At 41.1% G+C, this 15,308-nt stretch overlaps 1 protein-coding gene across 3 annotated transcripts in view; it reads left to right on the forward strand.

Annotated features, from left to right (window-relative positions):
* The window catches only part of LOC135520429 (glutamate receptor ionotropic, kainate 2), a 237,227-nt gene that overhangs the window by 140,377 nt on the left and 81,542 nt on the right, over positions 1-15,308 (forward strand). For all 3 annotated transcript variants that reach the window (XM_064945988.1, XM_064945990.1, XM_064945989.1), the window contains exons 8-10: positions 752-895; positions 10,925-11,032; positions 12,030-12,143. In XM_064945988.1, the coding sequence (XP_064802060.1) occupies positions 752-895; positions 10,925-11,032; positions 12,030-12,143 (366 nt within the window). The remainder of the gene's footprint in view (positions 1-751; positions 896-10,924; positions 11,033-12,029; positions 12,144-15,308) is intronic.

Consider the following 15,308-nt stretch of genomic DNA (forward strand, 5'->3'; position numbering starts at 1 on the left):
ACATCTTGAAGCAAGTGGGGACAACAGACTGATAAACGCAACAAGTGTTGGTCCCAGATTTCAGAAATGTCCATATGCACAGAAAGCACATTTCTCTCAAATGTTGGCCACTTGTTTACATCCCTGTTAGTGAGCATTTCTCCTTTTCCGAGATAATCCATCCACCTAACATAAAGTGTGCAGTTTTGTCACACAATGTCACAGATGTCTCAGGTTTTGAGGCAGCGTGCAAATGGCATGCTGACTGCAGGAATGTCTACCAGAGCTGTTGCCAGAGAATGTAATGTTCATTTCTCTAATATAAGCCGACTCCAACATAATTTTAGGGAATTTGGCAGTACGTCCAACCGGCCTCTCAACTACAGACCAGGTGCAACCACCCCAGTCCAGGACCTCCAGATCCAGCCTTTTCGTCAACGGGATCATCTGATACCAGTCACCCGGACAGCTGATGACACTGAGGAGTATTTCTGTCTGTAATAAAGCCCTTTTTTGGGGTAAAACTCGTTCTGATTGGCTGGGCCTGGCTCCCCAGTGGGTGGGCCTATGCCCTCCCAGGTCCACCCATGGCTGCGCTCCTGCCTAGTCATGTGAAATCCATAGATTAGGGCATAAGTTATTTAATTCAATTGACTGATTTCCTTTTATGAACTGTAACTCCGTAAAACCCTTGAAATTGTTTGCGTGTTGCGTTTATATATTTGTTCAGTATAAAACATTTAAATTCTACATTCTCTCTGTTGTTTTCCAGACGGACGCTGCGCTCATGTACGATGCCGTGCACGTGGTGGCCGTGGCCGTGCAGCAGTCTCAGCAGATCACTGTCAGCTCCCTACAGTGCAACAGACACAAACCCTGGCGCTTTGGGAACAGATTCATGGCCCTCATCAAAGAGGTACGTAGTATTATACATTACACACGGGCCCACTGGACAGGCAGGGGAAGGATGGACATGGAGAGAGAGAATGAAAGAGAGAGAGACAGCCTATCCACACATAGGAGAGAGAGCATGAAAGAGCGAGAGAACACCTACAACACACATAGGAGAGAGACACAAGAGAGACATTCAGAGAGACAAGCTGGATGGTGACAGGGGGGCAATCAAAGAAATCAATGTAAATGAAAGAGAAATGCTTTGTTTCTACTGCAACCATCTTAATCTTAAACCTGTCTCTCTGTTTTCATATCATGTCCCTACAGAATGGGTCTACATGATCTTAATCTGGGCTAATTATTCCTCAGTGTGCTATATAGATTCTGGAAACTGGGGTGGTTAATCCAAACGTCCCTGTCTGTCTGTTAGGCAGTTAAAGATATATAGCCCAGGCTATATTTAGGGTCTGTAAAGCCAAGCTACCCTGTTCTGTTCTGTTTGCTCTGTGAGATATCACCAGAACACTCACACTGCTCCCGGCTGTGGGGGTGGCGTGTGTGGAGGGTGGGGAGGGAGGAATGACATATTAAAGCTCTTCGTCTCGAACCGCCGCGCAAATAATCTCACATCTCGCCACCTCTAGTGCTCTCTCTCTCTAAGCCTGTGGACCAGTACTAGGGTGGACACCAGCCAGCCCTCATAAATGACACCACTGTTTGGCCTGATGGTCTTTATACACCACTGCACTGTCGATCCAGAGTGACATACAGGGTAACATTACACTATCACTGCATGGCCACTGCATCACAGTCTAACACTGAACTATCACTGCATGGCCACTGCATCACAGGCTAACACGGAACTATCACTGCCTGGCCACTGTATCACAGGCTAACACTGAACTATCACTGCATGGCCACTGCATCACAGGCTAACACTGAACTATCACTGCATGGTCACTGTATCACAGGCTAACACTGAACTATCACTGCATGGCCACTGTATCACAGGCTAACACTGAACTATCACTGCCTAGCCACTGTATCACAGGCTAACACTGAACTATCACTGCATGGCCACTGTATCACAGGCTAACACTGAACTATCACTGCATGGCCATTGTATCACAGGCTAACACTGAACTATCACGACATGACCACTGTATCACAGGCTAACACTGAACTATCACTGCATGGCCATTGTATCACAGGCTAACACTGAACTATCACTGCCTGGCGGGTAGGAGCATTGGGCCAGTAACTGTAAGGTTGCTGTATCGAATACCCGAGCTGACAAGGTAAATTGTCGTTCTGCCCCTGAGCAATGATGATGTGGGGCAGATGGGGCAGATGATGTGGATGCTCCCCACCTCTCTGATTCAGAGGTTGGATTAAATGCGGAAGACACATTTCAGTTGAATACATTCAGTTGTACAACTGACTAGGTATCCCTCTTTCCCTACACTATCACTGAATCACCACTGTATGACAGGCTAACATTACACTATCACTGAATCACCACTGTATGACAGGCTAACATTACACTATCACTGAATCACCACTGCATGACAGGCTAACATTACACTATTACTGAATCACCACTGTATGACAGGCTAACATTACACAATCAATGAATCACCACTGTAGGACAGAAAACATTACACAATCACTGAATCACCACTGCATGACAGGCTAACATTACACTATCACTGAATCACCACTGCATGACAGGCTAACATTACACTATTACTGAATCACCACTGTATGACAGGCTAACATTACACTATCACTGAATCACTACTGTATGACAGGCTAACATTACACTATCACTGAATCACTACTGTATGACAGGCTAACATTAAACTATCACTGAATCACCACTGTATGACAGGCTAACATTACACTATCACTGAATCCCACTGCATGACAGGCTAACATTACACTATTACTGAATCACCACTGTATGACAGGCTAACATTACACTATCACTGAATCACCACTGCATGACAGGCTAACATTACACTATCACTGAATCACCACTGTATGACAGGCTAACATTACACTATTACTGAATCACCACTGTATTACAGGCTAACATTACACTACCACTGAATCACAGGCTAACATTACACAATCACTGAATCACCACTGTATGACAGGCTAACATTACACTATCACTGAATCACAGGCTAACATTACACAATCACTGAATCACAACTGTATGACAGGCTAACATTACACTATTACTGAATCACAGGCTAACATTACACTATTACTGAATCACCACTGTATGACAGGCTAACATTACACTATTACTGAATCGCAGGCTAACATTACACTATCACTGAATCACCACTGAATGACAGACTAACATTACACTATCACTGAATCACAGGCTAACATTACACAATCACAGAATCACAACTGTATGACATGCTAACATTACACTATTACTGAATCACCACTGTATGACAGGCTGACATTACACTATTACTGAATCACCACTGTATTACAGGCTAACATTACACTATCACTGAATCACAGGCTAACATTACACAACCACTGAATCACCACTGTATGACAGACTAACATTACACAATCACTGAATCACCACTGTATGACAGGCTAACATTACACTATTACTGAATCACCACTGTATGACCGTCTAACATTACACTATCACTGAATCACCACTGTATGACAGTCTAACATTACACTATCACTGAATCACCACTGTATGACAGGCTAACATTACACAATCACTGAATCACCACTGTATGACAGACTAACATTACACAATCACTGAATCACCACTGTATGACCGTCTAACATTACACTATTACTGAATCACCACTGTATGACCGTCTAACATTACACTATCACTGAATCACCACTGTATGACAGGCTAACATTACACAATCACTGAATCACCACTGTATGACAGACTAACATTACACCATCACTGAATCACCACTGTATGACAGGCTAACATTACACTATCACTGAATCACCACTGTATGACAGACTAACATTACACTATTACTGAATCACCACTGTATGACAGACTAACATTACACTATCACTGAATCACCACTGTATGACAGGCTGACATTACACTATCACTGAATCTCAGGCTAACATTACACTATTACTGAATCACCACTGTATTACAGGCTAACATTACACTATCACTGAATCTCAGGCTAACATTACACTATTACTGAATCACCACTGTATTACAGGCTAACATTACACTATCACTGAATCACCACTGTATGACAGGCTAACATTACACAATCACTGAATCACCACTGTATGACAGACTAGCATTACACAATCACTGAATCACCACTGTATGACAGGCTAACATTACACTATTACTGAATCACCACTGTATGACAGGCTAACATTACACTATCACTGAATCACCACTGTATGACAGGCTAACATTACACAATCACTGAATCACCACTGTATGACAGACTAACATTACACAATCACTGAATCACCACTGTATGACAGGCTAACATTACACTATTACTGAATCACCACTGTATGACCGTCTAACATTAGACTATCACTGAATCACCACTGTATGACAGTCTAACATTACACTATCACTGAATCACCACTGTATGACAGGCTAACATTACACAATCACTGAATCACCACTGTATGACAGACTAACATTACACCATCACTGAATCACCACTGTATGACAGGCTAACATTACACTATCACTGAATCACCACTGTATGACAGACTAACATTACACTATTACTGAATCACCACTGTATGACAGACTAACATTACACTATCACTGAATCACCACTGTATGACAGGCTGACATTACACTATCACTGAATCTCAGGCTAACATTACACTATTACTGAATCACCACTGTATTACAGGCTAACATTACACTATCACTGAATCTCAGGCTAACATTACACTATTACTGAATCACCACTGTATTACAGGCTAACATTACACTATCACTGAATCACCACTGTATGACAGGCTAACATTACACAATCACTGAATCACCACTGTATGACAGACTAACATTACACTATTACTGAATCACCACTGTATGACCGTCTAACATTACACTATCACTGAATCACCACTGTATGACAGGCTAACATTACACAATCACTGAATCACCACTGTATGACAGACTAACATTACACAATCACTGAATCACCACTGTATGACAGGATAACATTACACTATTACTGAATCACCACTGTATGACCGTCTAACATTAGACTATCACTGAATCACCACTGTATGACAGTCTAACATTACACTATCACTGAATCACCACTGTATGACAGGCTAACATTACACAATCACTGAATCACCACTGTATGACAGACTAACATTACACCATCACTGAATCACCACTGTATGACAGGCTAACATTACACTATCACTGAATCACCACTGTATGACAGACTAACATTACACTATTACTGAATCACCACTGTATGACAGACTAACATTACACTATCACTGAATCACCACTGTATGACAGGCTGACATTACACTATCACTGAATCACAGGCTAACATTACACAATCACTGAATCACCACTGTATGACAGACTAACATTACACAATCACTGAATCACCACTGTATGACAGACTAACATTACACAATCACTGAATCACCACTGTATGACAGGCTAACATTACACTATTACTGAATCACCACTGTATGACCGTCTAACATTACACTATCACTGAATCACCACTGTATGACAGTCTAACATTACACTATCACTGAATCACCACTGTATGACAGGCTAACATTACACAATCACTGAATCACCACTGTATGACAGACTAACATTACACCATCACTGAATCACCACTGTATGACAGGCTAACATTACACTATCACTGACTCACCACTGTATGACAGACTAACATTACACTATTACTGAATCACCACTGTATGACAGACTAACATTACACTATCACTGAATCACCACTGTATGACAGGCTGACATTACACTATCACTGAATCTCAGGCTAACATTAAACTATTACTGAATCACCACTGTATGACAGGCTGACATTACACTATCACTGAATCTCAGGCTAACATTACACTATTACTGAATCACCACTGTATTACAGGCTAACATTACACTATCACTGAATCACAGGCTAACATTACACAATCACTGAATCACCACTGTATGACAGACTAACATTACACAATCACTGAATCACCACTGTATGACAGACTAACATTACACAATCACTGAATCACCACTGTATGACAGGCTAACATTACACTATTACTGAATCACCACTGTATGACCGTCTAACATTACACTATCACTGAATCACCACTGTATGACAGTCTAACATTACACTATCACTGAATCACCACTGTATGACAGGCTAACATTACACAATCACTGAATCACCACTGTATGACAGACTAACATTACACAATCACTGAATCACCACTGTATGACAGGCTAACATTACACTATTACTGAATCACCACTGTATGACCGTCTAACATTACACTATCACTGAATCACCACTGTATGACAGGCTAACATTACACAATCACTGAATCACCACTGTATGACAGACTAACATTACACAATCACTGAATCACCACTGTATGACAGGCTAACATTACACTATTACTGAATCACCACTGTATGACCGTCTAACATTAGACTATCACTGAATCACCACTGTATGACAGTCTAACATTACACTATCACTGAATCACCACTGTATGACAGGCTAACATTACACAATCACTGAATCACCACTGTATGACAGACTAACATTACACCATCACTGAATCACCACTGTATGACAGGCTAACATTACACTATCACTGAATCACCACTGTATGACAGACTAACATTACACTATTACTGAATCACCACTGTATGACAGGCTGACATTACACTATCACTGAATCTCAGGCTAACATTACACTATTACTGAATCACCACTGTATTACAGGCTAACATTACACTATCACTGAATCACAGGCTAACATTACACAATCACTGAATCACCACTGTATGACAGACTAACATTACACAATCACTGAATCACCACTGTATGACAGACTAACATTACACAATCACTGAATCACCACTGTATGACAGGCTAACATTACACTATTACTGAATCACCACTGTATGACCGTCTAACATTACACTATCACTGAATCACCACTGTATGACAGTCTAACATTACACTATCACTGAATCACCACTGTATGACAGGCTAACATTACACAATCACTGAATCACCACTGTATGACAGACTAACATTACACAATCACTGAATCACCACTGTATGACAGGCTAACATTACACTATTACTGAATCACCACTGTATGACCGTCTAACATTACACTATCACTGAATCACCACTGTATGACAGGCTAACATTACACAATCACTGAATCACCACTGTATGACAGACTAACATTACACAATCACTGAATCACCACTGTATGACAGGCTAACATTACACTATTACTGAATCACCACTGTATGACCGTCTAACATTAGACTATCACTGAATCACCACTGTATGACAGTCTAACATTACACTATCACTGAATCACCACTGTATGACAGGCTAACATTACACAATCACTGAATCACCACTGTATGACAGACTAACATTACACCATCACTGAATCACCACTGTATGACAGGCTAACATTACACTATCACTGAATCACCACTGTATGACAGACTAACATTACACTATTACTGAATCACCACTGTATGACAGACTAACATTACACTATCACTGAATCACCACTGTATGACAGGCTGACATTACACTATCACTGAATCACAGGCTAACATTACACAATCACTGAATCACCACTGTATGACAGACTAACATTACACAATCACTGAATCACCACTGTATGACAGACTAACATTACACAATCACTGAATCACCACTGTATGACAGGCTAACATTACACTATTACTGAATCACCACTGTATGACCGTCTAACATTACACTATCACTGAATCACCACTGTATGACAGTCTAACATTACACTATCACTGAATCACCACTGTATGACAGGCTAACATTACACAATCACTGAATCACCACTGTATGACAGACTAACATTACACCATCACTGAATCACCACTGTATGACAGGCTAACATTACACTATCACTGACTCACCACTGTATGACAGACTAACATTACACTATTACTGAATCACCACTGTATGACAGACTAACATTACACTATCACTGAATCACCACTGTATGACAGGCTGACATTACACTATCACTGAATCTCAGGCTAACATTAAACTATTACTGAATCACCACTGTATGACAGGCTGACATTACACTATCACTGAATCTCAGGCTAACATTACACTATTACTGAATCACCACTGTATTACAGGCTAACATTACACTATCACTGAATCACAGGCTAACATTACACAATCACTGAATCACCACTGTATGACAGACTAACATTACACAATCACTGAATCACCACTGTATGACAGACTAACATTACACAATCACTGAATCACCACTGTATGACAGGCTAACATTACACTATTACTGAATCACCACTGTATGACCGTCTAACATTACACTATCACTGAATCACCACTGTATGACAGTCTAACATTACACTATCACTGAATCACCACTGTATGACAGGCTAACATTACACAATCACTGAATCACCACTGTATGACAGACTAACATTACACAATCACTGAATCACCACTGTATGACAGGCTAACATTACACTATTACTGAATCACCACTGTATGACCGTCTAACATTACACTATCACTGAATCACCACTGTATGACAGGCTAACATTACACAATCACTGAATCACCACTGTATGACAGACTAACATTACACAATCACTGAATCACCACTGTATGACAGGCTAACATTACACTATTACTGAATCACCACTGTATGACCGTCTAACATTAGACTATCACTGAATCACCACTGTATGACAGTCTAACATTACACTATCACTGAATCACCACTGTATGACAGGCTAACATTACACAATCACTGAATCACCACTGTATGACAGACTAACATTACACCATCACTGAATCACCACTGTATGACAGGCTAACATTACACTATCACTGAATCACCACTGTATGACAGACTAACATTACACTATTACTGAATCACCACTGTATGACAGGCTGACATTACACTATCACTGAATCTCAGGCTAACATTACACTATTACTGAATCACCACTGTATTACAGGCTAACATTACACTATCACTGAATCACAGGCTAACATTACACAATCACTGAATCACCACTGTATGACAGACTAACATTACACAATCACTGAATCACCACTGTATGACAGACTAACATTACACAATCACTGAATCACCACTGTATGACAGGCTAACATTACACTATTACTGAATCACCACTGTATGACCGTCTAACATTACACTATCACTGAATCACCACTGTATGACAGTCTAACATTACACTATCACTGAATCACCACTGTATGACAGGCTAACATTACACAATCACTGAATCACCACTGTATGACAGACTAACATTACACAATCACTGAATCACCACTGTATGACAGGCTAACATTACACTATTACTGAATCACCACTGTATGACCGTCTAACATTACACTATCACTGAATCACCACTGTATGACAGGCTAACATTACACAATCACTGAATCACCACTGTATGACAGACTAACATTACACAATCACTGAATCACCACTGTATGACAGGCTAACATTACACTATTACTGAATCACCACTGTATGACCGTCTAACATTAGACTATCACTGAATCACCACTGTATGACAGTCTAACATTACACTATCACTGAATCACCACTGTATGACAGGCTAACATTACACAATCACTGAATCACCACTGTATGACAGACTAACATTACACCATCACTGAATCACCACTGTATGACAGGCTAACATTACACTATCACTGAATCACCACTGTATGACAGACTAACATTACACTATTACTGAATCACCACTGTATGACAGACTAACATTACACTATCACTGAATCACCACTGTATGACAGGCTGACATTACACTATCACTGAATCTCAGGCTAACATTACACTATCACTGAATCACCACTGTATCAGAGGCTAACATTACACTGAACATACTGCATCTATTTAAAACGGATTTATTAAAATGTATTTCATATGTACTTCTTTAAATGTATTTAAACCTAGATTATGACCAATTTCCACTGTTATTTTCAACATAACCATGTCCAACCACATAGGCATGTAATTGTAGTTATTTCTTAGAAATCCACAATCTTATTTCACCTAGCGTTCTCTTCCCAACGTAGAGGAACAATGTGACATTCATGAGCCTGTAATAACATGACTTTAGATGAGTCATACTACAGGTTCTGTCTGAAATAACATCCGCTTTAAGCACAGTTGCTCCTGCTTCTCTAAGAAAAGGGCACAGAATTCAACACTTGCTGTGCAATGTAACACAAGAGAGTTCAGTGCTTAGGGCCACATTTATGCTCAATTTTCAGCATTCCAAAGCAGTGCCTGTATCATTACAGATTGGGTAATAACTATCTCACTGTTACTAAAACAACCATCAGAATTATGTCCAAAAAGCATCTGTGTCCTGGAGAAAGCTGTATTGAGTTTGTGTGTGTGGTATTAATAAATAAGTGTGTGTGTGGGTGTGTGTTTTTTGCCTGTCTGTCTGTGTGTGCAGCATACCTTTGTGTGTTTGTGTGCTTTGCTAAAAGGTGAACTCTAATGAATAATGAATGTCTCTATTTTGCTGAGAATGAGTGTGACCTCTTCCTCTTTGGTTATGATGAATCTCTCTCTCTCTCTCTCTCTCTCTCTCTCTCTCTCTCTCTCTCCCTCTCTCTGTCTTTGTCTCTCTCTCTCTCTCTCTCTCTCTCTCTCCCTCTCTCTGTCTCTCTCTCGCTTCCTACACCTCTTTCTTTCTCTCCTCCAGGCCCACTGGGATGGCTTGACTGGGCGGATCACTTTCAACAGAACCAACGGCTTGAGGACAGACTTTGACCTGGATGTCATTAGTCTGAAGGAGGATGGACTGGAGAAGGTACTAGGGGTGTGTGGGTGTGTGTGTGTGTGTGTGTGTGTGTGTGTGTGTGTGTGTGTGTGTGTGTGTGTGTGTGTGTGTGTGTGTGTGTGTGTGTGTGTGTGTGTGTGTGCATGTTTATAATACATGACCATGTGTACACATCTATGGAGGAGATAACTCATAAACAAAAGCTTGTCAACACAACAGATCCAACCTACACACACACACACCCTCCTAACACACATGCTTCCCTGTGTGTGCCTCTCAGCTGCTCCTGACCTCCCCATCCCTCTCTGTGGCGTGTGTCTGCGCCTCCATGAATAATTTACTCTCTTAATGAAAAAACCTTCAGGAGCCCTCCAGCCTCATGAAGTCTGAATTAAACAGTTGATTTACAATTACAAAGCAGCCATCTCTAAGGCCTCAGTAGTGGGCATCAGAGAGAGGAGCAGGACTGCTGTGTCTGTTGTAGGTTGGTGCTACAGAGCAGAGTGTCTGCTGAGATGAGAAGCCCTGTAGCGGGTAAGAGAATAACACAGCCAGGGTGAGAGGCCCCTGCAGGCTCGCCCCTCTCCTCCTTCTCTTCTTCTTTCAGCTTCCACCAGCCCCTCCTTACACACTCACACACATGCACACACATATACTCAGTACTCCACCTCTTCAGCTCAAGCACACATTCCCAGAATTTCCTAGAATTTCCTTAGGACACGGCTGACAGCAGTGTGAACTCTTAACTCTTAACCTGCGAGATGTGATATAGGAGCTGATCTAGGATCAGGATCTGCCTCTAGCTCTCTGTGGAAGAGGTGCGTGTGTGTCTGTGTGTGTGTGTGTGTGTGTGTGTGTGTGTGTGTGTGTGTGTGTGTGTGTGTGTGGGGGGGGGGGTTGCGTGTTTGTAATAACGCACCTCACATCATATTTTCTCATAGACACTCTTCCCTGTGCAGTATTTCTGCGTAGAAGATTTAACTGAAGTGCACTAAATGCTAATGTTTTTCTGTGTTTTTCCCCTCAGATTGGAACATGGGACCCTCCTAGTGGCTTGAACATGACAGACCACCAGAAGGGGAAGACATCCAACGTCACAGACTCCTTAGCCAACAGATCTCTAGTTGTCTCCACCATACTGGTAAGTACCATTCCCTCTTTGCTCTGGGGTAGACACTTTTTGTCTATTCATAGAGGATGAAGTTGCTGTACTAACTGTCAGTTGGGTGCTATAACAGAGTTCTACCTTGTCTATATAAGTGATTGTGAATGCCCAGAACTGCTCTAATATTTAATTGAAAATCCTTGGAAAAGGTGTTATTCCTATTTAGTTTTTAGGTCATTTTCTTTGAAAAGTGCTCCACTTGAATTTCTCAGGATGGTTGTCGGCCTGTGAGCGAATTGAATGGAAGTACACCACTTTTAAATTGCCAGTCCACACTTCACTTCACTGCTGGGGAGAGGTCCCTTTCCAATTGGTTGAGAATAGTTTCAGGCAGGGCTAATTGGCTGATTGATTGTCCAATACGATGTCATGGTTTAAGGCTCTCTCTCTATCTAGCATTTTATTAGTCCCTCTGTTGAGGAGTTTTTACTCTCCCCAGTGATGTTAAACCCAGACATGCAGGGAACTCTGGGGGAAGTTAAAGAGTACCCTAGGATCTCTAATGCTTCTCTATGAGTCACACAGACGGACTCACGGCTGTCTTCCTCAGGTTTCATCAAACCGTATTTGCCATTTTAGAAAAGTGCTATAAAACTCCTGTGTATTGTTATTATTCACTCTATAAAAGATTTATAAAAAACACTTAGCTTCAACGATGAGCGTATCACTCCCGTTTCTGTGGTGTCTATCTGTTGGGATGGAGTTGTCTGTGAGTTGTAAAAAAAGTTTGCTCTGGTGCTGTAGGGATTCTGTAGGCTACACGATGACTCCATCCCTCCTATCTCCACCTTCTGAAAGCCATACCAGAGCCCGCCACAATTGACTCATCACGACTAAACATGAAGCTTCAAGAATCAAGAAAATTAACGCAATTTTACGATCCGATTATTAAGAAGCAGAGCGTAAAAATAACAATATCAACCAAATTGCGGTTTGTCATTATTTATCCCGTGCTGCGCTTGCCTTACCTCTCGCATGCATTCTGCCGCTGTGTTCTGATTGAATTGCTGTTATTAGTTAAGACTCTACATGTCTGTAATTAGTGAGTCATGGGGAGATCTTGGCTGGCTTTGAGGGGAGGAGAAAAGAGGAGAGAGGGCTGACAATAATTGGGTTTGTTACATTTGATTGATGCACACTTTTATCCAACTTCCCTGATTTTTTTTTCATGCCAGACTGAAGGATTACAAGCCCCTCTTTAAAAGTTGGAGCTGTAATTAGTTTTCAATGCCTCAGAAATCTGAACTAATCAAAAGTGTTGGCAATTTTGTCAAGACCTCAAACTGGTAATAGACTAGTGGTTAAATTCACAGTACATGTACAGTGCCTTGCAAAAGTATTCATCCCCCTTGGCGTTTTTCCTATTTTGTTGCATTACAACCTATAATTTAAATTGATTTTTATTTGGATTTCATGTAATGGACATAGAAAAAATAGTCCAAATTGGTGAATGAAATTTAAAAAAAAAATGTGTTTCAAGAAATGTAAAAGAATTACAAACAGAAAAGTGGTGCGTGTATAATTGAACCCCTTTGCTATGAAGCCCCTAAATAAGATCTGGTGCAACCAATTACCTTCAGAAGTTATGTGACTTAAACAAAGTCCACCTGTGTGCAATCTAGGTATCACATGATCTGTTACTTGATCTCAGTATATATACACCTGTTCTGAAAGGCCCCAGAGTCTGCAACACCACTAAGCAAGGGGCACCACCAAGCAAGCGGCACCATAAAGACCAAGGAGCTCTTAAACAGGTCAGGGACAACATTTAGGAGAAGTACAGATCAGGGTTGGGTTATAAAAAAATATCAAAACATTTGAGCATCCCACGGAGCACCATTAAATCCATTATTTAAAAAATGGAAAGAATATGGCACCACAACAAACCTGCTAAGAGAGGACCGCCCACCAAAACTCATGGACCAGGCAAGGAGGGCATTTATCAGAGAGGCAACAAAGAGACCAAAGATAACCCTGAAGGAGCTGCAAAGCCCCACAGCGGAGATTGGAGTATCTGTCCAGAGGACCACTTTAAGCCACACACTCCACAGAGCTGGGCTTTATGGAAGAGTGGCCAGATAAAAGCCGTTGCTTAAAGACAAAAACAAGCAAACACGTTTGGTGTTTGCCAAAAGGCATGTGGGAGACTCCTCAAACATATGGGAGAATGTACTCTGGTCAGATGATACTAAAATTGAGCTTTTGCCAATCAAGGAAAATGCTATGTCTGGCGCAAACCCAACACCTCTCATCACTCTGAGAACATGATGGTTTTCATCGGCAGGGACGGGGAAACTGGTATGAATCAGATGACTTTTTAGCGTTATCAAAACCTGTGGTTTGAATTGAAGAGGGCAGTCCATAAGCGCAGATGAAGGATATCAAGGATCTGGAAGGATTCTGTATGAAGGAATGGTCCAAGATCCCTGCCAATGTGTTCTCTTTTTTTGAGAAAAAAAATATTACTTAATCGCTTTCTCTGAGCATACAATATAGCTCAATATATCATACAATATAGCTCAGTATTTGAATTATTTATTTCATACAGTCATTATTGCTCACCTTTTCCAGGGGTGTCAATTATTTCAGACCCCACTGTATACAACCCTATGGAATCATTCTCACCTGGGGCACCAATCATAGTAGTGGACATAAACAGATTCCACATCCTTTTGGCTCCACTAGAGAATCCTCCTCACCCAGGGGACCAATTGTAGTAGTCCTATAGCCCTGTTTCCCCTGTGGGAGGGGCTTTTAGTATGCCAGACATGAGGAACAATTAATTGAAACTGAATTTGATATGAGACTTTTATTTACTACCAAGAGATATTGAGAGGAGAGAGAGGGGAGGAGGGAGGGATTAGATAGAGGAAGAAGAATAGGGATAGTGAGAGAGAGAGCGAGAGAGAGAGAGAGAGCGAGAGAGAGAGAGAGAGAGAGAGAGAGAGAGAGAGAGCGAGAGAGAGAGAGAGAGGAACCATAATATGACATTTTTAGTGTCTATTCATTTGGAATGTTTAATGCACATTTTTTTATTGTTTTTTTCACTTTTGTTTATTATCTAGTTCACTTCCTTTGGCAATTTAAACATGTTTCCCATGCCAATAAATCCTTTGAATTGAATTTAGAGAGAGGGAGAGA

The sequence above is a fragment of the Oncorhynchus masou genome, chromosome 29 (assembly GCF_036934945.1).
Source record: "Oncorhynchus masou masou isolate Uvic2021 chromosome 29, UVic_Omas_1.1, whole genome shotgun sequence".
Lineage (NCBI taxonomy): Eukaryota > Metazoa > Chordata > Actinopteri > Salmoniformes > Salmonidae > Oncorhynchus > Oncorhynchus masou.